This window comes from Acanthochromis polyacanthus, chromosome 19 (assembly GCF_021347895.1).
Source record: "Acanthochromis polyacanthus isolate Apoly-LR-REF ecotype Palm Island chromosome 19, KAUST_Apoly_ChrSc, whole genome shotgun sequence".
Lineage (NCBI taxonomy): Eukaryota > Metazoa > Chordata > Actinopteri > Pomacentridae > Acanthochromis > Acanthochromis polyacanthus.
The window spans coordinates 18,697,356-18,725,072 of record NC_067131.1 but is presented as its reverse complement, the minus strand read 5'-3'; the positions used below and the strand labels follow the sequence as shown (position 1 = coordinate 18,725,072).

At 40.5% G+C, this 27,717-nt stretch overlaps 1 protein-coding gene across 5 annotated transcripts; it reads right to left on the bottom strand.

The window, feature by feature from the left end:
- Positions 1-307: 307 nt before the first annotated feature.
- On the bottom strand, positions 308-27,432 carry kctd17 (potassium channel tetramerization domain containing 17). Of its 5 annotated transcripts, none has more exons than XM_051939425.1 (7): positions 26,980-27,432; positions 15,020-15,128; positions 13,914-14,005; positions 10,541-10,687; positions 9,060-9,185; positions 8,438-8,567; positions 308-4,885 (listed from the first exon to the last, which is right to left on the bottom strand). In XM_051939425.1, the coding sequence occupies exons 1-6, from the start codon at positions 27,328-27,330 to the stop codon at positions 8,478-8,480; spliced, it is 915 nt and encodes a 304-aa protein (XP_051795385.1). In that variant the 5' UTR covers positions 27,331-27,432; the 3' UTR covers positions 308-4,885; positions 8,438-8,477. The 5 variants fall into 5 exon arrangements, with proteins under 5 accessions (XP_051795385.1, XP_051795386.1, XP_022070189.1 ...); XM_051939426.1 differs by having other exon boundaries at positions 10,541-10,684; XM_022214497.2 differs by having other exon boundaries at positions 10,589-10,684.
- Between the last annotated feature and the right edge of the window lie 285 nt (positions 27,433-27,717).

The following is a 27,717-nucleotide window of genomic DNA, read 5'->3' as shown; positions in this document are numbered from 1 at the left end:
GTAGGTTTTAAAGGCTTATAGTGATTATTAATGAGACATTTGGAGCAGATATTCATTTGCAGTGAATGAAAGTGTTTAAAATCTTTCAGTATTGCAGATGCAGTATTTTTAGCCAAATCACATCTCAAGATGATTTTTGTTTTTGGCTCTAAATGACCCTCATGTGAACCAGCAGAGGTTAAATATAGCAGGTCCAGGGAGGAAAGTGCTGCACTTTCTTTGTTATTACAGCCAGCACTAAATACCAGCGTACACTGAAATGTGGGGTCATCGTGCTCTGGTCAAAAACACAACATGTGAAAAGCTCTTAAAACAAAGGACAAAGTTTTATTTTTGTTGACATTCATTTACAGTAAATAAAAAAGAATTGACACCCTGTCACTTTGTTGAAGATGTTGTATGTTGCTCAGGTCCTGATGAAATACACACAGCGTTTGTTGAAGCCTGTACAGGTTCATCTGAGGCGTTACAATTCAATGTGTCATGTTGTTTTGTTGTGTGTTTACACACAGAGTACACTGAGGCTCCATGAACAGCAGATGAGAGAAACTCCAGCATCAGAGAGAAATATTTCCTTTCCATATTTGTCTGACAGATGTTGTTTTTTTTTGCACAGAATAATGAGAGAGCACTGCTATGTAGACTTTTACACATCAAATACTAAGTGAAAACTCTCTATCGTACAGCAGAAACCATTCAACAAGTAGTGTACAAATTTTAAAAATAAGTGTGGATCCAGCAAACCAAATAACTTGGACATGCAAATGGAGGTTTACATATTTCAGAGGAAAACTGTAAACTGCATTCTCAGGGCAACGCATCCTTAACAGCATTTACAGTTTGGGAACGATGACTAAAAAGGAGAAAAATTGGTAAAGCTGGTGTTTATAGTTATATACACTGTTCAAAATTTCAGGCTAGTCAAACATAAAAGCTAGTGTTCAAGTAGAAAAAAGCAAAATCCGCCCTCCCCAACTAAAAAAGACAAAAAAAACCCCCCAACAAATTCTTACAGCACAACAGGCATAAACAGAGAATAAATTAGACAACAGAACTTACAAAAAATGCTTTAAAAATGTGTTCAGTTTTATACAAAACAGCTTAAATCTTCCACAAACAGGAAACAGCTTCACCTTCTACATGCGAGCTGCTCGTTGTGTACATTTACTCTCTTTATATCTACTCAAACACCCTCTCAGAGCAAATGCACCGGAAGAAACTCTCGATTGTAAACTATCCATTCTTTGACTAAAATACTAAAACATCTGTTTTAAAAATGCATGTAATAACAACACCTATGATCATTTTTTTGACACGTCGGTCTTTTTGACGTGTCAGTTTTGCTGCTTGAACTCAAGGCACTGAATGATCCGAGTTAGAAGAGCCACGAAAAAAGGAACAAAACAGTAAATGCGTCTCTTTCAGTCTTTCTGCTAACATCACTGTTCTGATTATCATATGCATGTTGAGTAACTCTAGTTTAACTGCTCTAATATTTACCATTAATCCTGCTAATACTGATGTTTCTATTTAACGCTATGACTGGACAGGACACTATACTAGACACACACATACACACAATATTGTATTTCTAGTCTTTTTTCTGATTTAAATATCAAAAGGTAAAAAAAGTCGCCAACCATGATCGTAATAGTCGATTGTCTGAAATTATTCATTTGTATGAAACGGCCCGAGTGTACCTGTGTTTCCTCACTGGTGAGTCAGGAGCTAAACAGCAGGAGGTCAGACAGAAGCTGCTGACAGTCGCCTCAGAGGAAGAAATAATCTCTCAGGGTTGTGTTAACCTCAGCGGGCAGAGTCAAACAACCGTAGTTTTTAGGCTTAGAGCAGGTTAGCTTCAAACACAAATAATTTCAAAAGACCAAAACCAGCAATGAGTGTTTCCTACCAAATGTTGATCACTCTGCAGCTGGAACAGACTCCAATGACTGCACTATTTACTCACTATTCACTCTGCTGCTGTCACCTTTTATCCCTCCAAGAAAGGACTCCAAACAGAGCTAAAGACAAAACCTATTTCCATGTTAGTGTCTATTCTATAAAGTATTTTCTGTTTCTGATAAGCTACAACATGATAGGCAATTATGGAATGTTCCCCTCTTAAAGCTTATGTACATATTGCACTACCAGATGATAAAAAACACCATTATTTTTAACTAATGTATTTCTCCAGCATTCAACAAATACACCTCCAGAGTTATACCACAAACTTAAATGCTCTGTCAAAACCTTGTGAAACACGTATTTGCTGAATGACATCTAGAAATGAAGTCTTTTATGAACAAATGTCATTTAATGTGGCACATGCTATTGCAGGGATTCAAAATTTGATCTGTGGTGCAATTCTTATGCGTTACCAACAGAGGTTGTTAAAAGTCATGTGTTCTCCAGCTCAGTGCCTCTTAAATTGTTTCAGTCACACACCTGCACTGCGGCAATTCTGTCCACTGAGTTTATAGTGGGAGCTGTGCTGTATTTTAACAAAAACAGAGATAGAGGACACTGTGGAAAAACGTTGCTACTAAACACAAATACTCTCGACTCTCCTGCTTTCTCCTTGTGATCTCCCTTCCTCCTCCTTCCCCCCTCCTCGGTGACTCCTTTTTAAGCCTTTCCTGTTTTACACAAACGTCTCTCTGTCAGCTGAGGCCAAAGCAGGCTCTGGATCTCAGCCATGGAGAGAGACTGAGGCGACATTGCTGCTGCTGCTGAGTGAGCACCGGCACAAGGTGATGCAGATGAGTATCAGCGAACAGCAGGGTTTCAGTGAGGGAGGAAATGTGGAGCACTGTGCGTCTTTGTCATGGTGGTTTATGTGCTGCCTGCTCCAGTGAAAATGACATCTTAATACAATGGAATCAAAATCACTGGGAACAAGAAGTAATTAAACCCCAAAGCCAGTACACTGAGGTCAAGACACACAACGGAACTCAGAACTGAAACTGTCAAGCCGTCTCTAAATAAGCCTGGACTTAGTTCCAGTCTTCACTCAAACCATCACTGACCCTCGTTCACACTGACAGCAACACATATTTGAATGATTTGCTGTAAACAGCTGGTGGTTGTTTTCAAGAGCAAACTTCCGTAGCAAGTGCAAAATAACGGACTAAACAGCAGGTGTTCGGTTTGGGGAACAGTTTCATCCATCACCAGGATGACAGAAGCTAATTGATTAATGCCACATTAGGAAATGTAATGACCCAAATGCTGCACAACGCAGATGCAACACGATCCTTCCACACCATCTGTCAGATCACAGAGACACAGCGACGGCTCCTCACTGGGTAACCAACACAAGGTCAGGTCGCTTTTGGCAGATTGTAATGTTTTCTGCCATGTTATGTTTCAGCACCTTGGTTCAGTCAGCTTCAATATAGATCTTTGGTCATGATGTACTAAGCTCCACTACCAACCTTGGCAAATATAACGTTTGCACACACCAACACATGACTATTCCTACTAAAACACTGCATGCACAGATATCAGGCAGGTGAGTATTCTGAATTTGTCATTATTTCTAAGCACATTTTCCATCTCTCAACCAAATAAATTTGACTGATTGCTGGATTTTATCCTTTTCAGGTGATATGTGTTGAGGTTGTGGCCATATTAAAGTGTGCATAATTATTAGGCAGCTTCATTAACTTGGGTAAAATGGACTCAAAAATCCTTTAACTTACACACAAAAAAAGTGAAATCCCTTTTCTGACTGATACAAAACTCTTCAAACAGCTGAACTACTGAGGCGTGACCACCGATCAGTGAAACATTTTGTTGTGAAAAGTTGTAAAGAATGCATGGAGACTTGAGAAATATAAAAACCACCTGGTGGCCTTTATTCTCCAGTGCCTGGGCTGAGCTAATGAAGATTGGAACATGACTCCAATGAACAGGACTCACAAGCTGAGGAGACATGATTCCAAGAAAAACCTGACACATCTGACATTTCAAAGGATTTACGGGCAGGTGTAATGAGTGACGGATCAGATAGATGACCTGTGGCGGCATCACTAATGGCAACGCTCAACTCAGGCATCTGTAAGGTGGAGGAGGGCTACTGGAGAGTTGAAGATGGACTGAAAATCCACTCCCATACCCGTTTTTAGTTTCTAGTAGTGATTTGGGAAGAGGTCCCAGTTCATTATTCAGGTAATGCCTGAATAATGAACTGGGACCAGGCGGCCACTTCTCAAGCATGAAATTACAGTGAATGAAGACATTTGGCCCGTGTGAAGAGAGGCTGTGGTTGCTGCTTCAGTAAAAGTTGATAGAGAACACATGAAGAAACTGACAGATTTCATGGATTAAATTCTCATGGAAGCTATTGGGGGAAAAAAAGGCTGTTTTGGTCATTCAGTATTATTTAATCTTCATTTGTGTTCCATATGTGTTCCAGTTACTCTAAGAATTTAGAACAACTAAGTGAGTGGGGGAAAAGTGTGTTTAAAATTTTTCTGTCTAATAATTGTACACACTGTATTATACTGCATAGCCCCCTGAGAAAGGCAAAGTTCACTTGTCTTCTGTTAAATGTGCCAAGTTTCAGGTTCACATTGACTCAAAACATTCAACAGTAAAATGAACCCAGAAAAATACAGTCTTCCTAATAGCTGTGCAAGCAGTGTAATGTTAGTTTCACTGACACATATTTTTGATGCCATTGCTGCGACTGACTGATATTTAGGTGTTTTTGGTCGTTTGGTGATGCAAACTGGCATTTCGTCAATGATGTGGTTGCAATGCTACAAATTCTGATGGCGGCTCATTGACGCGACGTACAGATACACCATGTCCAGAATGTCGCAAGCCTAGAAAAAATAAATTCTTGTCATCTCTACATCCGGGACCCATGGAGCTGGAAAAGCTGAAAAATGAAAGAGAAAGACACATTATGGTTTGCAGCTCTATTGCACGATAACCTACAATCATTTGAGATGACCTAAGCTATGGTTTGGCTGTGGTGATAGTAATGATGATGAACATGTTGAGAGAATGACAGTAAATGGGTCAACTGACATGCATAACGACTGGGAACACCGACAAGACATGCACAGTCATCTTGACCACTTATCATATGACTTTGTAAGCGTCTGCACCTCTTGACGTTTACTCATTTTTTTGATATTTAAATGCTCGTTATGTGGTGCTTAATACTGTGTGTGATTATACATCGACACTGTACACAGACTGGGAAGGACATCTAACACTGCTGCTGCACTGAAAGGTCAGGGATATTCCATGTCACGGCATCAGTAATGAGAGCCCACAGAGATGTAACGCTCAATCAATACCTGTAGGGTGTGTCAGGTCACTGTTGGACCACACTGAGCATATGCACAGCTGGTCCAGATCATTAGAACAAGCAGCACAGCAACGTGACTCTTTCAGATGATGGCAAATTAGCAAAATCTATTGCACACGTCAAAAGTTTGATTGACAGAGAATGAATTTTCAGCAGTGAGATGAAGCTTTTATTCTGATTGTATTTAACCACAGGACATTTCGGATCCAGTCTACTTCCAGTCAAAAAGTAGGCTATATCACAGTAGCTACTTGTAACAGATGCTGGCCTTTTGTCTGTGATGCCTGCTGGGGGAAAAATGCTGGTGGATGTTTGAGGTCATAGATCATTAATAGACAACATCACGACCAAAGATTTGTAAATTTTCAGTTTTCTCTGCAGTAAAAGCCATCTGTAGGGCAGATGGCAACAATCCAAATCATATTACGGTTTTCATTTTATATGCTCTATATTCAAAGGTTATTGTAGTTGGGCCACAAAAGTCAAATAAAGAGAAAAACATCTTAAACATCATGTAGCAACCTGTCTTATTGGTGCTATTTATAATAAATATGTATTCTGTTCCCTGAGAATTTCTTTTTTAAGTTTGCTTTTATTACAGCCTAATTTCAGTACTTTTAAAACCTGTGATCAATTTTCCCATATTTCTGCATGTAAAGACAGAAGTCTTTAGAAGGCAAACGGTATTCAGTAACCACAAAACCTCTGCAATGTAATCCAACAGTGCATCTGTAAATACTGCCAGCTTATTAGGCGATTATTATTGCTGTTATCCTGCCGTGCTTTTGTGTGTACCAATAATGAGCATAACCTCCACATTGTCTGCAGCAGCCATCTGCACTGGAACAGCATTTCACTTTAGGAAAAAGCACAATGGTGTTGGATTTCTTCTCCTGTTTGTGTACCAGCAATCACTGGAGTCAAAATGGTCACTGCATGATAGTCTCTAGAAGGTAGACAGACAGTGTTTTCATCCTTTTGTAGCACAGAAAGCCACAGCTTCAGTGTATCTGTTTTTTTTAATCTTTTAAAGAACAGTAAGCTACAGTTTCATTACATTGCTCATAATGTAATGAAACTGTAACTTACTGCTGATGTGTGTAACTTTTACCTGAAGAACGTACTTTGACACAAGTTTGACTGAGTGAGGCTATTTTTGTATACGCTGGCACAACAAAATCTAAAACAACAATCAGATATAATGAAAGTTACAACAATTGGTATCCAATTTCTTTGATAATCACACTCGTCTTCTTAAGGTTCTGTGTGCGTTCACATAAACACGTCTTGTGACTCTTCTTGTGTACAAATTGCACTGATTGTGTATCACCTTTTTCAGTCAGAAAGAACAGGCTGTTGTCTTGAAGAGCTATGAAGAATATAAAATTGTTTTACGGTACAAAGTGCAAGAGAGGAATTCTGGTGGAAAACTATTGATTTTATTAATGGTGTAATATTTAGTTTAACACTCAGTGACTCTCAATGCAGCAGCTTGTGTCTAATGTGACAGCTGCACATTAAAGCTGGTAAACATTAAATATCATACCTAAAAAGTGCATTTCGGTCTGACATGGTCACAGAATGAAGGATGCATGGATGCATAGAAATTACATAGTTTTTGGCAAAGTCAGAGTAAAATTTAAGTCACTGATCTAATATTGTCTGTAGTAAACACCAACAGACCATTACCAGCATCATTTACTTGGCAGCAAATCAGGACTAAACATAAAAACGTATTTCTGTGTTTTCGGTATCCCTTAAAGAATGCATGTAGGCTCCCATAGAAACGAGACTCATACAGTTTGCCTGCTGCAGCTGCATGGCTTTGCTCAGTGGGATTACTGATGCACAGCTTAACAGGTTTGCAGATAGAATGTATCCCTGCAGCTGAGAATCTGTATCGCTTGAAGAGAATCGTCAGGAAATTTACTAGAAAAACTAAGACATTTCTTACAGCCAATTGAAATCCACAGCTCTAAATGTAACCTGGTCCAGAGCAGCTGTGTTATCATGCTGATCCAGCAGGTTAAAAGAGAGCCACCTTCCTGACACTGACAACTCAACCTACCTCATTAACTCATTAATCTTGTGTCATAGTACATCCTCCTGGATTCACTCATGTTTATACTATTGTCTTCCTGCAACAGCTCACCTCCTGCAAGATTTCAGTTACATGTTAAACACACATCTGTCTTTGTAGGAATCTGAACAATATTGTTGTCGCACACTTACAATAACAATCGGAGTCTGTCAGTGGCAAAAACAAGTACATTTAGAGTGACACAGACAAATGCCCGATTGCATTGCAGACGTTTTGCTGAAGGAGTGTAATGCTGTGGTAAACATGCTTGTCCCTATTAATGACATATACTCAAAATAAGGGAGAATATGACCCAGGTTTAAAAATATTAGAATTATCCATTAATTGAATCTAAAAAATCTAATCAACATAGCAAGCTGAAGCTTCCTTTTACGCAGGCACGTTTACACTCGTGTTTTGTCATTATAATTCATTTAACATTTCCCATGAGTCTCTGAGCCACATGTTTACCCTCTATGGTCTCTCCAATTGTGAATGACTAAAAATAGCACTCAGCAACTTTGTAGGACGTATCTTGTTTCTTACGCTGAAAAATATATCTTTTTATTTACTTGTATGTTTCAGTGATTGAGCCATAGTTTATATATATATATATATATATATATATATATATATATATATATATATATATATATATATATGCCCAGATTGGACAAACTTAAACACAAAGCTTCATCTGAACTGCTAAATATGTCACTGTAATGTCTTAGCATTTTCACTGCTGTTTGCATTTGTCCTATTTTTAATACACACTCATTTCTATTAGCACTGGGCTCACAGAAACAGACAGACAGCTTGGAGTTCACATTCGATGCCGTGCCATGAAACACTCTGTTTTTCTGTAGACATCACACACACACACACACACACACACACACACACACACACACACACACACACACACACACACACACACACACACACACACACACACACACACACACACACACACACACACACACTAAATATCTACTTGATCTACCAACTAGCACATCTTTTGCACAGTTCCTCACCCATTCCAGCCTCTCTTTGGAACAAAGAAACATGAATCCCTCATTCTCTAAGCCACTCATTTGGTGTGGTATCTCTCCCTCCCTCCTCCTCCTCATCCTTCGCTGCTTCCTCCTCTTGCATCTCTGCCGGCTTCATTCAGCATGAAGGAAGGAGGGGAAAACACAAAAGAAAAGAAAAAAACAAGACAGAAAACAACAAAAATGAACACGCTGATGAGTGTCAGTGAGTGGACAGTGAGAGGCTGAGAGGTAAATACAGAGACAGATATATATCAATATATCCAAGTGAGAGACAAAGAAAACAAAGTGATACAGACAAGAGGATGATCGATAATCGCAGGAGAGAGAGGCAGAGGCGTGTGAATGATGGAGTGAATGTATTTGTGAATGACATTTCGAGGCGAGTGACATTTGGAGCTTTCAGTGGAGAGCACAGGATCAAAGCACACTCGCATCCACTTCAATGAGAGGAGACACCTCTCTGCTCTTCTACACATACCACAACAAAACAGAAACACACACATACGAAACAAGGAAAGAGCTGCGTACGAATGCACATCTTAGCAGAATGATCCTATTGTGAGTCTTTGAACATGTATTTGTGAAGATGATCGATATGCACCTTTGTCTTGTGGCTCTGTTCTGTACCGAGCCCAGATCCGGGCGTGTGAAGCTCCTTAGATACGACGCAGAGAAATTCAGCCTGGTCCTCTGTTCCATAGCTGTACGATGAGCCGATGTTCACCATCTAGAAAAAGAGCGAGACACAGATCCAGAAAGATATGCAGAGGGAGAGAGGGACAGAGACAAAGAGACAGTGAGTGTCAGGAAGCAGAAAAAACAGGAAGTAGCTGAAAGAGCTGAAATCTCATACTGAAGCAAGGAAAGATTTTTGTGCTCATGCATGGTTGGGGTTGGGGTGGGGTGCAAAGAGCGGACAGCTTTCTATTATGCACGCAGTAGTGGACTCAACAAAAAGCCTTGCTTATTTGTGGGGACAGCAAAGCAACTGCAGGTCAGCTTGTGTTGGACAATGTGCGCAAATTGTAGCTGTGCAGCATGCAATTGAGTTAGGTGCCAAAGCAGAGTCGGGGGAGGGAGGGAAGGTCAGAATGTGATTTTAAGGCTACAGTATGGATGTGCTGACCAATTTAACTCCATTATGCTCTTAGTCTGAAGGTCATTAAATAAATTACAGACTCAAATCAGCAGCTCTGGCCTTCTTCTTGAAAGATAATGTTAGCACTGAAAGACTGACATCACAATGACGCAGAAGATCAATACAATCAATATATTAATATGTCTTTCCTGCCTACGCAGTTAGTGGGTCAGTTCTTCCTAACAGACTGTCAATACTGTGACAGGAAATACTGGACTCCAATTATGAAACTTTGGCCATTTGCCAAAGTTTGGGACTTAAAATGTCTAGTCTAACAGCTGTTCTTATTAATCTGCAATGTTAAAAAGCAGTAGGAAAAAAATGTTTTGGTGATTTCTCAGAGGCTTTGATTATGTCCTCAATTTACTTGTTTGTTCACAAAATCGTAAAATGTTCTATTTGTCAGCTATGGCAAAGAAAGCTGGAAGCAGAGATGGCATTTTTATTTTGTTGCTGCCTGCTTTCTGCATCCAACAACAAAAACTGACTAATCACATTGTGAACACATGATATGTGTCATTAAATCTTTCTAAATCCTTTCATTTGCAGTGGATTTAATAAACATTTAGTGGATTCTTAAAATTCTTTGAAAGGTTGTTAAATACAGTTTGAAAAGGATTGTGTGATTATCTCTGGCCAAACCCACAATCGATCCTACCACTGCGTTTGTCTTTTGTACTGCACCATATCAGGGAATGGATTCTCTGGCCAGCAGAGGTATATCCTGTTTAGGTATTCATCAATATAACCTTTAAGATTACACTGACTGCAATTATAATAGATTGAAGTGCTACTTAATGTCAATAAATCAAGACTATGGATACAATCAGTTTTTTGATGTAAGGGTAATTCTGGGAGTGCACATAGCAGGGCTCAGGTCGGGGCCAAGGGGTCAGACCAAGGATCAGGATTAAAGGGTCAGCAGCAGCGTGAGTCCAACCCACAGTCCAGAGCAGTCCGGTGCGGGGCTTTCTGCAGGCGCGCACGCTGACCTGCTCAAACTTCCAGCCGTCCGACATCGTGGAGACCATCTGGGTGAGCTCCTCCTCCTGACACTGCAGCACCCGGTAAACGTGCTTCGGGGGAACCTGCTGGGGAAAGACAGATGAAGATGTTGAGGGCACAGGAAGTGGATGAAAAGGAAGGTGTAATCCTTGTCAGAGACATAGAAAACAGTTTGTAGTAGCAATTAAAACTTTAACATGACTGATGCTGCCAGACTGAAATTAATAGAACTGTATGCAAGCCAGAAAAAACAGTGTTTCTTCTATATAACTGCAGCTGTTGATATTGTTTAACAGGAGTAGAGGAGAATACATGTTCTGTCTTGCACTATTTTGCACTAAAACACTTCAAATTGTGATAAGTTCTCACTCTTGTAAGTAAAGCATAAACAGGAACGTTTGTGCTTGCCTGATAATATCAGGACAACAATTATAACAAGCATCAGTTGCATGTTAAAGGGGAACTTCGTTTTTTCCAACCTGGGGTCTGTTTCCATATGTCATTTCATACATGTGAGTGATGGAGAAATGAATTTTCGACATAGCTCCAGTATTTAGCCAGGCAGGCAGCTTACCAGCTCAGCTAGCAGCTCAGCTAGCGAAAAGTATGGGGCAACTTGCCCCCCCGCGTCAAAGTCCGCCCTAACGTGCTTTTTTCCCCACACTGACCGGCTCGGATAGTCTCAACAAGTGTCCCACAACATACTAGAGATGAGAAGTGAACGAAAACCTCCACATTACCTGGCGATCGCTCTTTGTATCCAAATCTCAGGACGCTAGAAAGCAAATCTCGTTCCGAAATCTAATCTGCTAAGCTGCCTGCTTGGCTAAATACTGGAGCTATGTCGAAAATTCATTTCTCCATCACTCACATGTATGAAATGACATGAAAACAGACCCCAGGTAGAAAAAAAACTGAAGTTCCCCTTTAACAATGAAGCTCACAGTGCTGATCAGTTTCAAGATTATCATTTGCTGAAGGTAAAGAGTCCTGTAACTTGACTAGATTATCACACAGTAGCCTAAATTTACAACAGGGACAATCATTTCACAGAAATATGTAAGGGAACACAAATCTGTGAATTGGGAGAAAATGAGACACAGGTGAAGTAAAAATAAGAATTGTTTGAGGTGAACACACCCCTCTTTTGTAGATGCAGTAAAACCTTCACAACAACTGGTAATTTGTTGACACCAACGACAGACCAAAATCGAAAATCAAACTAAAATATCTGCATTTGCTAAATGCACCCCAGCTGAATCTGCAACATACTCATTACCTCAGCACAGTCAACCTCTGGGAAACCAATGTCGTTGACAATAAACTGAACCAAAAGTGTAAATGACTGACTAAGGAGACAAAAGAAAATGGCACAAACACTCAGTTATAACATGAACTACACAACCAACTACAAGAAAAAAAATGAATATGTTGAAGTCATTACCTCCGCCAGGAGGTTATGTAATCACCGGAGTTTGTTTGTCTGTGTGTGTGTCTGTTTGTCTGTTAGCAGCATAACTCAAAAAGTCATGGACGGATTTTCACCAGATTTTTACAGGATGGCGGCCATCTCTCAATTGTCCTTCGACCTTCAAAAAAATCCTGGATCCAGATGTTGATCCGGATCACCTCCAAAATCTAATTGATTGTTACTTTTGCTCTTCCGGACATCCTGTAAAAATTTGGTGAAAATCCATCCATGACTTTTTTTAGTTATGCTGCTAACAGACAAACAGACACACACACAGACAAACAAACAGATGGCCTGGCGGAGGTATGCGCTCTCCGAGTGCTTTTCTAGTTCTATATGAAATCATCTTAGGAGAGTAAAATCCCTAAAACTTCATTCCAAACACTGTATGACCACATCCCATCTGTTCAGTGAACAATTAGAAAGCCGAGGTGGTGGACTGCAGCTAAAGAAAAAAGAAATAAAATGGTCACGGGCTGGCAAAAAAACCTGCACTTCTATTTTCATATTTTTGCAGCATATTTAACCTCAGGCAAACACTCGCTGTCAGTCCAGTAAAGTACAGTAGAACACAGGGACAGTGGGTGTATGATAGAGAGGGCAGAGCGATTACATAAGAGTAAGTGCAACCATCCTGAGAAAAGAAAAGACTGGAGTTAGAGGCCTGATCCTCCAGCAGTGATTTCTTTAGAGAAGTACAGAGACAGCTGAGGTTATTAACAAAGAGAAAATTATTAAAAGCCATCCTAGTACACAATAATGGTGCATGTGCATATCTGTACAGTACGTTTTGGGTCCAGATTAGGGATATGCGCGACTAGTCGTTTAATCGTTTAACCGCCTACTCATTTATTAAACGTTTAGTATTTTACTAGTGGGTTAAACGCTGCATTAAGCATCATGCACCTTGTTCTTCGCGCCTCTGCCTCGGCTTCTTTGTAAACAGGCTGAGCAGCCAGGGAGAGAATTGCTCCTCCTCTCCTCCCCTCCCACGCACACATAGCAGGGGGCAGGGCCACACAGTTTGGGGAAGAAAGAAAATACTGCCAAACCGTGCTGATTTTCTTACGACGCTCCCACGTAAGAAAATCAGCACGGTTTGGCAGTATTTTGACGCAGCAGATGACAACAAGGTCGCCAGTCGGCTGTGTAAGCAGAAACCAGTGTTGCCAACTTAGTGACCTTCTCGCTAAATCTAGCGTCTTTCCAAAGCGTCCTAGCGACTTTTTTTTGTCAAAAGCGACTAGCCACAAATCTAGCGACTTTTTCTGCCGTTTTGGAGCCTGACAGGAAAACTCCGATCATTCTGCAGTTACTGTCCTCAACAAGCAGCAGGTGCTGCTGTGAGCTTCTCCCCCTCCCAGAGCACAGGCTGTCAGTCCAGTAACCCCGCAGCAGTCCCAGTGTCTGATTAGAGGAGACGCACATCACTCCGCGGCCAGACGGCCGATGAATCGCGCATGCGCAAAGTCACTACAGATCCAATCCAGACTTATGGAGCAGAATATAAAAGAAAATGTTTCTTCACTGTCATTATGTGGCTTTATAGACTAGTCGACTCGTCGCAAATAAAATTTGAGACTAGTTGGTGGGAAAATTAGTCGAAATTCCCATCCCTAGTCCAGACAGTATTACCATACATAGCACAGTACACGTTAGCACAGCTAGATGCAACACAGTATGGTCTTAGAATATTTCTATGATTGCTATGCTGTAAATCTTAAAATTTTCAGACACAATATGTGGTAGTCTGTTCACAAATGAAGTGCAGTGACTGAGGAGATCCATGTTTGGCTGTTGCAGCCCTTATCACAAAGCACTTTGAAAGGTTGTGTGCATACCTGCGTAGCTTTGGAGTCCCTCTCTACAATCCTCTCCTTAATAAGTTTGATCAGTGGGGTGATGTTGTAAAACTCAGCCTCCTCCAGGACACCTAGGAACAAAACACAACTTAGCTGCAGTGTGACACTTCAGTGCAGCGGTTGTAAACCTGTGGTTGTGAACACACTGTACCCTTCATGCCCGATTAACTCAAGTGCCCCTTCATCACAGTACAAAACAAGTTCATATTAATTGGATAGTATTTACACATTAGTCATATGATATCATGACATAGAAGTGAATATACAGAAATGGTAGATATTTTTTTTCACCTTTTCAACTGTGCTTCCTCTGGTGTTTCAACCACCTGCCTAGTGCTATAGGCTGTTTTACCTGTTTAAACATTACTGCTATTTATGTTCATTCTTTATCTCTTAGCTACTTATTTTATTAGCCATTGCTTTTACATAACTACTTTTTAGCTGTTTAGCCTATTTTTCAGGCAGTCTTAGTTCCTACTTGTGGTGTTATACAGCAGCAAACTCAACATGTGGACTAGGGCGATTTGAGGAAAATATCTAGTTGAAATTTTTCTGACAGATATTGCTGTGATGATACCATATTGGAAAGTCCTGCTTCAGATAAGTATTTACACTGTGGAACAAACGCAAAACATTCGGTGGAACATTGGCACATGAAATATCGATAAAAGCGTGACTGTCACACAAGGAGGACAGCCTCAGTTTGTTAATACAATTGACATGGCAGTTTAAAGCCTCGGCTAGACACTTTGCCAAACTCTATCTTAAATAGAAGCCTTTGCAATTTGGCAAATGAATGGTTCTAAATAGAACCTTTGATTAGAAATCAATTAATTGTTTAGTCCTAAATTGGACATGTATTTTTTGTCAAATAGAAATAAATATTTTAACACAATTATTTTACAAGTCCACAAACTGACAGGTGACTTGGAAGGAAACTGTTGTTGTTCCAACATTTACAAGATCTTCATATACAGTATATACTATATACTGTGAATTCACATCTCTGATGTATTTAACAGGCCACATGGACATCAAGCTCATGCACCCAGAACCCATTAGACTGACGTCAAACTATATAAGACCTTCTTCAGCGAGCTCCTTGTTGTAGACCAGTTTGCCGTGCCGTAAGTAGTTAAGGATGGGGCCGAAGTAGGTGGGGTCTCTGTCGATCACATAGGCTCCGGTTTCATCCTGTTAGAGAGGAGGAATCAGAGACAGAAAGAACAATGTCCATTATACCATCATCAACTGCATGTATTTCATTAACACATTTTCTTGTGTTTTAAACAGGAACCACGGAGAGTTTCTTTTTTTATTAACCTGAAGAACAATTTCAATCCACTGAAAACAGTGTATACTGTATCATGCAGCTCAGGACAACTTTTTAAGGTTTTCTTCCATGTGTGCTGTGTGTTTTTGTTTTGAAATATTCGTGCAAAACGATAACATCTAACAGTAGAATTTCATCAACATCGATTATAAAAAGTTCTGCGCTCTTTTTTTAAACTCCTTTTCCAAGCTCTCTGTACCAGAAGTCTTTTGCAGTGGGATGAACAGGACGCTGGTTACTGGCACTCAGAGCAGATGACGGCGACTTCTGTGCTTACACGTGTGTCGACAGCCTGCTTGTCTCTCACCTCCAGGCTACTTCTGACAAGGATGCCTGGATATTATGTCATGATTACTGCCCCTCCAACATATACACACACCTCCCCTTGCCCTTCCTTGTGATAGCTGCTTGAAGCATAGTTGCCCTTTTCGAGCTGAATTCACAAAAGATCTGCATCTGGAGAAATTCATACAAATAAATAAAGGTCTTTTAGGAGACTAAAGCAGAGGGATATAGAGGACTAACTGTTGGAAACTGCATGAAAGAAGAAGTGAAAGAACATCACTGGCATCGGCCGGTGATGTGTCCTTAACAAATGTGGGTTACTTTAGCACAGACAGAAGCAGAGAGAGCAAGCAGAAAGACTGACGCTGAAGTGTGTTATACTGTAGAGGCGAACGAAACAGGCAAATCTACATTCACAATTTTGACTTTGAATATCAACTCTGATCAACAGGGTAGTCAATTTCAAGATTGATAATGTTTAAAAAGAACAGGAATAGTAGAAAATTCCTAAAATAACATCATTACTGGGTGATGACGTTCTCACACTTCAAACTAATGTCTCCAGTTTGCACACTGGGGACACCAGAGTGTGTCCTTGCACAGTTTTAATATTATATCCGAATTTGGCTGTTGGCATGTACAGTACTATTTTGGGCCTCCATATATGTATCGGACAAGACAGATAAAACAGAGTCAAGGGGCTGGAAGATGATGTTCAGCTTGATAAAGGGAACCCGCTCTATTCATGTGACTAACTCTTTTAGCTGCTTACTGAAGCAGCAGGATACAACCTTGGCCTCGAGCAGCATCTTGCACAGATGGATGTTAGCCCTTTCATTAGCACGTCCTGCACATGCACAATACAGCTCACATGTAACTGTAACTTTTATGAAATTCCTTTATTACCTCACCTCAAAGACAGAACACACACAAAAGCACTCCTACATCAGTAAAAGGTCAATACTGCCAATGTGTTTGCCGTTGCTGGTCCAGTTAGGTGCATGTGATAAAAGATCTGCATCTCCCACACAGTTCTATATTGATGTAAACCTGGACACAGTAAAGCTGGAAACTATATCCATAATATAATCAATAATATCCATCATTGTATTTCAAACCATCATGTATTATGAAATCTGTGGAACAAAAAATGTCTAACTGTCCAAATGTTTACATGTTGACTCTACTTGTTGTGCATCTCCTTTGGATTTAATGTTGCTTTCACATATTTAAGGCGCTTACCTCGACTTTGAGGTTGTTGTTTGCAAATCCCTGTTTGTTAAAGAAAAACTGCAATTTTGTCAACTCCTACATGTGATTTGAGTGTTCCAAGTTTAATACATAGCTATGTACCTGGGCAATACGCAGTTGAGCTGGTTTATAGTCAGTTTACAGCTCAGTTTGTCTGTAGCTTCTTCTCTGAGGATTGACCTGCTGAAATGGCTTCTTTTATCCACTGCCCAGGATAATTTGTTTGCAAGGAGAAGTCTGGAAGAAGGGCCACTTCTGTTTTGAATGGTTGTAAAATCAGGCAGTGAAGTCTGGGTCAGTATTGGGATTGTCTCTCTATTTCTTGTCTTCACTGGTGACAGGCTCTGTGCTGTTACTGGGGTATTGAAGAGGTCCTCCCTATAAAGATTTCCAACCTTAGTCTTTCCTTCCATTTTATGGAGATGAAGGCAGTGACACAAGCTCTTGTTGAGCTTTAGGTAAAGTATTAACTAACGGATTGTATCTAGAGAGGCTGTACCACAGTGCTTAAGTGGAAATATGTAGAGAACAGAATGATGTAAACTGTAAAAGAATACAATATCCATAACCGTTTCTCAACCATGTCACACTACAAGGATACCACGAACTCTGAAATGTATTTTTTCCTGTACTGAGACCAGATGTTTTCTGTTATTAAAATGAAACCTGCCGAAGGTTTAAAGGTCGTCAGGCATGGCACATTCACTGAAGAGGCTGTCTTATGCGACTAGGACTAAAATGGATGTAGTATTGATGTGCTTCATGTCTACTTTGCTAAATTTAGAGTTGCAGTTGAGCATTTTTAGAACAGGTTAAACAGCATGTTTATAACTGTTAAATTATTGTTATAAGACAGTTGTTTATTGATCATTTCGATCTGATATTGTATTTCAAAATTTCTTATCCATAGAGCTCAAGGTTCATTTTTTCAGCCTTACAGTTGTGGCGCTGCAATTCACTGAATTCAATGATGTTTTTCCAGGTGGAAATTTCTAAAAACAGACAAGAGTGTGACAGGTTTATAAAACAAAGCCACACCTATCTATAAAAGGCAGTACAGTTTAACATGGAACTTGTGCTGCAGCTTGTAATGCCAGCACACAATTTGTACATTACTCAAGTCTACCATGGTGCTACTTAATTTAGAAAAACACAAGTCTGACAGAACTAGTAGCTAGGAACTTATAAGGAACACTTAGAAACTTAGAAAATGTATTTTGCTGCTTTATTCCATCTTGCAGGTGCTGACTGATTCTAATATTCAACTGCTTCAATCCACAATACAGATTCTCCATTCAAGTACAGCATCAACATCTACATCTAAAATGCGTTATTAACCTAACCACTTCAGTGGGACAGACGGTGGCAACAGAAGCAATTCCAAAAAAAAAAAATCATTTTCAGGAGAAGAGAAATGTTTCGCAAGCAGCAAAAACAGATTTTTGAATGACAGATGGTCTCCCATCTTCCCAATTTTCATGGGGAAAATTACTCTGTCCCTGACACTCACCTCTTCAAATCCAGCAAATCTTCTGCTGAGCTATTTCCAATTTCAGACACGAAATTAATATACTGAACAAGGATGGCTACAAACATAGATGAATTCTGACCGCACAACGGTCTGTAGGATGACGATGCAGCATAGTAAGGGATGGATTAGAGGAGAAAAAGACAAACAGGAAACGCAAACGGCAGACAGGGCGAGACGAGGAGATCATCGGAGGGCAAAATATGAAAATGTCAGGAGAAATTGTGTGGCAAAAAAATGAATAAAATCACATATAAAGGGTAGACAGACTTGCAAATACCAAATATGCACAAAGAAACAGACGGATACTGTCAAGAGATGGAAGATGAAGACACATGGGGCTTTCATATTTGTGTGTTTGACTAAGAGACACAAAGAGAGGATAGACGCAGGACTGAGGGATGTGATACGAACACCAACAGGCAGAGAGTGTATAAACCCAGCGTGTGTGTCTGTACTGAAAAATCACTGTGATTAGAGCGTGAAAGGACTGCGACTGCAGTACAGAGCGTAGAAGGCGGCACATGCGCGCACACACCGTCCTAAATGAGTGGAGCTGCAGTGGAGGACAGACCGACGCCTCATCAACGTGACTTGACTTGACAGTGTGGGCATGACAACACGAGGAGAAAAGCTTTCTCAATGTATCATAGTCTGACTTTCTCTCTCTCACAAACACAATTCGCAGTCATTCATTTGGATAAACCCATTTGCAGCTCAAGCACAATGAATGTTTTTTAAATATGATAGATCAACAATTATGCATCTGTGAACTTGTTTTAGTCATCCTCCTCTCTTGCTCTTGTATTTTCTGTACTACAGATTGCACAATAAACCGAAACACTAATATCTGATATGCTACAAAAGCTCCAAAGTACAAAGGCATTTGGGAATGTTACTGATACATAAGTTACCGATGCAAATTTCATAGCAGGATGTAAATATTCTACATCTACCTGTGTCAACAGTTTACCACCATGATGCTCGTACAAAGTGAAATATCAAACACCAGTAAGACTACAACATTCATCACAAAGGAGCCAGGAAAGATGTTCCCACTTGAGGGCATTTCAGAGCTTTAGAGGTATTTGGCCATTTTTTTGGATTCAGTTTGTAGTTGCAGTGTGCAGACAAGATAATATTTTCAAATGTTGAGAGGGTAGGGATACTAGCTGGTGACTTGGTGGCTTACAGAGCATTTGTTCAGGGAAATCAGCTCCACAACATTTCCCTGTAGAGGTGAATGCATCCCATGGGCTATCACCAAAGGCCAAACAAAAGCCCTGTCACGTCTCAAAATATGCACACACACCTGCCTGCCTGCCTACACTCTGCTTTGCTAGAGCATGTGCCAACAATGGGGCTGACTGATCCTGAAATGTGCAAAATGCAAAACATTTATTACTCAGATTTCAGAGGAACCAGTGCAGATGTTCCACTTTTCTGGTTGATTCAACATGACACCTGCCAGTCAGTCTCAATCAATCAACACTCAGTCAGTCTAAGCTTGTCTTATGGTACATGTCCACAGGATTCATCGTTTTCGTGCCTTCCATACATTGTCTATTTGAGCAGCCATGCACCGCTGTCTGGGAATAGCAGTTTGCGTTTTGAGAGACAGGTCGTCACGTTTGCTGCCTCTGTTTTGCATAAAGTTGAGGTCTATGCCAAATTAAGCAAATCAGGGCACTGACTTGCTGCCCCGCTAGACTCTTTTAGACTAACCGTTCTCAAATGAAGACAGATTTGGCAACTGCATTTTTCCTTTGTCCTATCAGATGTCTTCAGAAACACATTTTGGTAAACTGTTTTCATAATGTACAAAGAAAGTTTTAAAATGAGATTCTATATATCGGTCTGGTTTGAAAACCAGGAGAAAACAGCCCACCACTGAACATGTTCATTCATTAAGGTGCAGCCAGTGTTTGGGCGGTTGTTGAAGGATGTAGCAACCTTGGAAAAATGGGTGCATGCTGGTATTTTATTCATTTTGTCAAGGATTTAGACAAATGTTTAATAAGTCTGAAGCATCTGCAAGTTTTTCAAAGGTGGGAAGTTGCAGCCCATTACTGGCTTTCTATACTACACACACTGTGTAGCACTGTCAGTTCTTGATGGTAAAAATGTCAACACGCATTGTCCTCAAAACTGAGGTTATTAACATATAAATCAAAAATGCTATAATGTAGATGCAGATTCTTTGGAGTCCCATCGTTACTTCAATTTCACAATGCACATTGGAGTAAATGCAGTTTAGCTATTACATATGTACACGTTGTGACTTATACTACATATTGCTCAGTGAAAATGTGACTTAACACATTCATATTTAGCCTGTGCATGTAATTCTGATCTTAATGGGGGCAGGAGCTGTGAGAAAACTCTACAGGAGTGTGATTTCTAATTAGGGGTCTGCCTAATTTATCATTCGTGGGATCACAGATGGTCTGGCTGAACCGATGACTTCTCAGTGCTGGTGACATTTTTTGATGTAGGAGGCATCAAAGCAGCGCCACACTGATGAAAACATTCAAAACTGTGTGCTTCCATTCTTCCACTCTCTGTGAACCAGACAGCTTTGTGTGTTCAAAAGACTACTTCTGGAGACCTAATTACAGATTTTTTTTCTTGCAAACTTTTTCAGAACAGAATCCATATCTTTGTGAGAATATAGTGGATTTTTCTTATTAGTTCCAATTAAGAGTATGCCCTTCTGTACTGATTTAATTATGCAAGTAATTTTGAGTAAAGCAATTTAGGAAATAATTAAGGAATGCAGTGATAAAACTTCCATCCTGGATCAAGCTAAACACCAAACAAGCCCTTACCCAAATTCACATGTTTTAGTGCTGATGGTAACAAAGCGACAAGTTCACACAACTCTAAAATATCATAAAATCCTTGGCTCTAGCATTTTTTCAAGATTATGGGTCCCTGGCAACACTTCATATTCAACATCTCACAGCACAAATAAGGTGATAACGCGAGTCCAGGCATGTGGTGGAATCCATGCTGGCACTGTAAGATGGGACGAGTCCTAAAGAGATTTGTAAAAAAAACCAAGAACAAATCTAAACGAAATAAAGTTTGTACATCCAACTTGAATCACATCATCAGGTCATTAAAAACACACCTGCACAACCCTCATGCTATTTAATATGAATCATTACACATCAGTTGCAGTACAAATATGTGGTTAAAGGCAGAAATCTGCTGTCCTGTTGCATCTCTTTGGCTAACACTATCCAGGCATCAAAAACTGAATCTGTACCTACACTTTGTAATTGGCTTCCAATGACATGAGGTCAGTTTGGGTTATATTAGCAGAAGACAGGATTTGGGTTTGGTTCGGTGAGGGGGCAGGGCAGCCGAGGTGCCAGTAATCTCATTAAAACAGTCACACACAGACTGTCTGTGTCTAGGTAGGGGTTTAAAAACAGCCAAGAACCCCTGAGGAGAGACACGCTACCACCAGCGAATTAAAGGGGGACTCCAGCACAGATAAAATCAGCTTCTCTCCTGAGTGGAAGAAAAAAAACACACAGATTGAACTGCAGTGAACTGTGTGAATCAGCTGCAGAATGTTATGTGTACTAAACAACCCGTGCAGAGGCTTCACCCTGGTGTCTGTTGGTTATGCCGACACAATGAGCCCCTTCAAAGACACTTCAATGTGCACTTCATACAAAGGTTGAAGGATTTGGGGAAAATATTTAATAGTAATTTTGTTGACAGACATTGCGATTTGATTCGCAATGAAATGTTTTAAAGTCGCGTCTCAGTCCAACATTCACTGTGTAATAGATTTTAGACATGTGATGGAGTGAAACAGAAAGCATGACTGTCACAAACGGACAAGAGGACAGCATGAATATGTAAAATCACTGACACCAACAGTTTAAACCCTGGGTTAGATGCAGTGTGTAAAATATCCTAAATTGCATCCTTTGTGATTTATTGATTGCACTGTTTCAAACTGTCGACCTGTCCAGGGTGTCCCCTGCCTTCGCCCGAGTCAGCTGGGATAGACTCCAGCACCCCCCGCGACCCTAGTGAGGATGAAGCGGTGTATAGAGAATGGATGGACGGATGGATGTTTCAAATTGTGGGTTTTTTGTTATACTTTAGGGACAGGATTCCCCGGCGTCATCAACTGATTGCTTCGCTAACTGCACTAGGAAATATGGACGTTGTCAATAAAAGGGTTCCCTCAGGAGAATGTTCAGCAGAGGTGGTAAGCCATGCAGATCCTGACACATCTGGTCTCATGATCCATTTAGTTTTAATGACAGCCGTCGCAAAAGTTACAATAGTTCTTTTAGAAAAGAGTTGATTTCATCCGATATGATCTTAGTGAAGTTTACTTTTAATCCAGGTTAAATGTCCCATCACTGAAGAAAACTGTGTGTAGCTATTATCTGCAGAAGTGTCATGTTTGCAGTCAGCTGACGGTATAATATGGACCAATTTAGCAAGCAGTGTGTATTTGTTGGCCTCTAATATAAACCTTCATGTATTAACACAAGTTGGACAAGATGAAAGGATTAAACTCTACTTGCTGTTAAATATTTCTTTCAAGAAGACAATCGAAGTTGCACGTGTGTTGACTTTTTAGAAAATTTGTAAAAGAAGCCAGCCATGCGCTCAATCTGTTGTATCTTTCATGCTCGTGTGCACCCACAGCTGTTATGATCAGGTGTATTACTGATTAAAAGAAACAATTCATCACGAGGTTTCAGAGAGTAAAAAGATTTTGTAATTTCTACTGCACTTATTCTTGTGACTTACAACAGGAATAGCTAGCAGCATGCTGATTATCTAACCAAAGTGTGTTTTTTGAGGGGGGGGGTTGTTACTGGAGTTCAGTCTTTAATCTTCGAGGGACCAGTTTAATTCTTTCCCCGGTTTAACACTCAGAAATTTGTTCTTTTACCGGTGGCATGGGAGCATTAACAACTTACATAATGACACAAGTACACACAGGCACACATTACACAGGAACAATAGCAGCTACAACAACAGATGATACGAAGATCAATTGCCAAAGCCCTTATAATAAACCTGAAACATGTCTCTCTCTGGTAGGTCTATCTATAGTGCACCATGTTTTGCTGCATAAACACTAAATACTGACTCAGACAGCTACGCGACCACCTTGCTCATAAGTCACAACTCACAGAGGATTCAGAGCCTCGCCTACAGCTCAGTTCCTGTTTTTAAGATGACAGCAGTGTAATGGAGCCAGAAAAACAAAACTGCTAAGGTAGAAATGAAATATATATGTGTGCTTGTATGAGGCAGAGAGAGACTGGGCGTGTGGCTGTGTGTCTTCAGGCAGTGCAGAGGGAGCTCCTGTTAGGTCGCGGCTGAAGGTCACACGGGAATATTCTTTCCACAGTGCCTAGCGGCGCAGCAGGGGAACAGTCATCAGTGCTGCACAGCAAAAATCTCTTAACTCCAATTCCAATTTTGGTGGCTGCCCCTGGGTTCCTAAGTTCAGCTGAGGCCGAAACACTTCTGCAAACCAGGAGCAAGACACCCTGAGTGAAATCCGCTGCTACATAACATCTAAAGTGGAGGTGGGAATCACAAAGTATGATATGACTTCATACCATCACAATATGCTGCCCATGAAATCGATGGAGTCACATAGGATAGGAATTTACCATTATTGGACCAAATATTCAGCATTTTCCCAATTGTTTGTGCTTGTTCCCGATAAAATAAATTAAATTAAAACTTGTAGTTACCAATCCGTGGTGCTGAGCAATATCCTTCCCACTGTAAAATCTGATTGGCTACATATCACCATTAACAGCCAATGAACGCAGAAGAATAAATGTTGAAACTAGAAAAGCACTCGGAGAGCGCAGACCTCCGCCAGGCCATCTCTCAATTGTACAGATGACCAATCATCATCGGAGTTTGTTTGTCTGTCTGTTTGTCTGTTAACAGCATAACTCAAAAAGTCATGAATGGATTTTCACCAAATTTTTACAGAATGTCCGGAAGAGCAAAAGTAACAATCGATAAGATTTTGGAGGTGATCCGGATCACCGTCTGGATCCGGCCATCTCTCAATTGTACAGAGTCCTTCAAAAAAATCCTGGATCCAGACGGTGATCCGGATCACCTCCAAAATCTAATCGATTGTTACTTTTGCTGAGACAAACAGAGAGACAAACAAACTCCGATGATTACATGACCTCCGCTGCCGGAGGCAAAGATACCTAAAAATGTAAAAAAAACAAACAAACAATACAACAAAAAACTGCAACTCGATACAATGCATCTGCAACAGATCACAATATCTATGTAACTGAAAAAGAAACAAAAGCAGGAATTATGCATCTATTGTGTAGGTTTTATCAGTACTGTTCAATTTCAATAATGCATCAATTTAATTAATTAGCTCTGTGATGTGCTTTCCTTTGCTGTTTGTCGTTTCCCCACAAGTTTCCTCTTCTACAATGCAGGTTAATTAGCTTCCATTCACCTTGATCTTATTTGTTTCATAAGCACCACCATAAGCACACATGAAGCAGTGACTCCACAAAGTCAAAGTGGTCATGGGAATCTATTTAGTGCCTGTATGTTTTAATAAAAATATTGATATTTGTCGCCAGTGTATCGATAATGTATCACAAGAGTAAGTGATATGGTATATTGCTGTATCAATAATTTGTTTCATCTAAAATGTAAAACACATGGTGATGAAGCTAAACACAAAGCTGATGAAGGTTTGGGTGTATAACATTGTAAGAATTTGCTGGAGCAGTGCAGCTCTGACAGCATTCGTTTGTTTTTATATGATATGTGACAAACTATTGTAAATTGTTTGGCATTTTTTTACTAGACAAGACAAAACCAAAGACACTGCCGTTTGACGATTTTATCCACAAATAAACCAGTAAATGATTTTCAAACAACTTCACTAGGGCTGTAAGTAAAGGTAAGTAATCTTTGGTATAATTCATGAATAACTGTTCAGTCCACAAAATGTCAGCAAATAGTAAAACCTAAACTTCTCAGGATCTCAGCGTTAATGTAACACTGTAAAATGTCTTGTTTTGTTAAAGAAGCGGTAAAAAAAAAACCCAAATATATTCCATTTACTGTCAAGGACGAATAAGAAAACCAGTTAATACTGACACAGGAACTTTCTCTCAACTGAATAACTGAATAATGGTTTCAGGAGTGGATTTAAATAGCAAATTAATGAATAATTCTACCATGTCCCGCTGGAATATGTGTTAAGACGTTCACCGTGTAACACTGCCATCACGGGTTTGTGATCGGTCAGGGGCCTTTATTAAATGTCAGCCCCCACCTTATTTCCTGTCGGCTCTCTGCTGTGCTACCAACCAAAGGGATACTGTATGATGGCCAAATCAATATAGCTACTGTAGTATAATATTGCATACATGTGACATTTTATCAATATTATGCCTCCCGATGCCTTATTTTCCTTACAGTTAAAACAGCTGACATTCTGGAGGGATTTTGGCCAGATAAAAACAAAATGTCAACTTGCAGTCAGGCTGTGAGAAAGACCGAAACCCTTTTCTCTCTGTCACACACGTGCATATCAAAGCCCGCAGCATAATAGAAATCTGCATCATTTATGAGTCTTTCCAGCCCTTACAGTGTGTTCAGTCTACATGTGACTGGGAGACGCATAATACATCTCTCTCTCTCTCCCCATACGATGCCAGCTGTACAGCTACTGACTGTGTGGCTCCCTGCAGAAGAGGAGGCACGTGTTCATCCATCTGACCCAAGCTACATTCACACCACAAAATGATGCAAAGACACACACACACACACAGAAGAAAAGCAGAGTGAGACAGCTTCATACTGCACATTTACCAGCCGGTCATTGGACAACTGCATGGAGCTGCAGGCGTGCATTTCCAGGGAAGAACAGAACTGGATTAATAGGTTTTAGAGAAAATTAGTAGTTCGTTGAAGGCATCTGTGATAAGAGATAAAAACATCACAGTGCACAGCTTAGAAATTGCAGTTTTACCTTTCAGTATCTGCTGGATACACGGGACCAATCCTTTATCACCAAAAATGGGCTTTACATTATGCCGAGACATATTTTAACCAATCTCAGGATTAAGAATATAAACCTTTCATACCAAAGGAGTGCCTGTTTGAGAAAATGAGACCATATATACCACAAATGCATATCAAGACAAACTTTAACCGCCTGTCAGGTAATAACAGTGTTATCAAGGGGTGAATAACACACACATATTTTTGGTTATCAACATGAACTCACTATAAAGAGCAACTATGAGTCACTGGAGGAATGTTGTAAAATAGTATTTTCCAGGTTTGCCCCTTATTTAAACCATAGACTGTATACTTCACTATACAGTCTATGGTTTAAACTAAGAGAGAGTCAGACTTTCACAGGCTAGTACCAGAAATATTAAATGTTAGCTAACTGAGACATAAACTAGCTAACACATATGATAACAAAAGTTTAAATGGCTTCATGACTTTAAACACACGGTGGAGTCGGAGGTCACTGTTAGCTTATTAGGCTACTCGGCACCAGACAGCCGCTGAAACTAAGTTCCACACCGCCTGCTGTGAGGCACCGTTCACCGGGGTTAAAGTGTCCTGACCGGACTTACCGTGTCTGAGTGCAGGTCCTGCTGCTGGCACAGCCGATACAGGAACGAAGTTTGCTCCTTGAGGAGGGTCTGCCGCGTCGTGAGGAACACCGTGCCGCCAACGTTCAGCCGGACCCACTTCCCGTTGTTCCCGCCGTTGGGGTTGATGACCGAGCCGTTACCGATGCTCTGCGACGCCGTGCCGCCGGATTCGGTCGTGGTGGCCGTGGCGGAGGTCGCGCTGTCTCCCGCCTCGCTGTCTTTGTTGTTATTGTTGTTGTTGTTATTGTTGTTGCTGTTGTGACAACCGGGGTGCGTCGCAAACGAAGCGACGTCCGCTGTTTCTCGCTGGTCGTCCGCGGTCGTTGCCATTTGGAAAAAGCCGCTGGACACGAAGAAAAGCCGAGCGAGGACGACCGTCCCTAACTGCTGCCTCCGCTGCTTCTGTCCGGTACTGACCGAGCAGACTCCGCCCCCTGCCCGACCAGTCAAGTGAAGTTACCGGAAGTTAGTTATAGTAGATCCGGAAAGTAATTAAAAGCCGTCAAATTGGTCAATTGGTCTTAAATCTGGTTCTAAAATTTAGAGTTTTATGAAGGACCAGCTTAACCGTCTAGTGGAACTCAGATAATTTTTAAAAATCTTTTTGCCTTTTATTTCTATTGTCATTCTCATCCAAGTTTCTTACTTGAACGTCTGCATATGAGGTCTCCTTACCTTTGTGTATGCCTGCTTAAAATGAAGGCTGAAGGTATCACG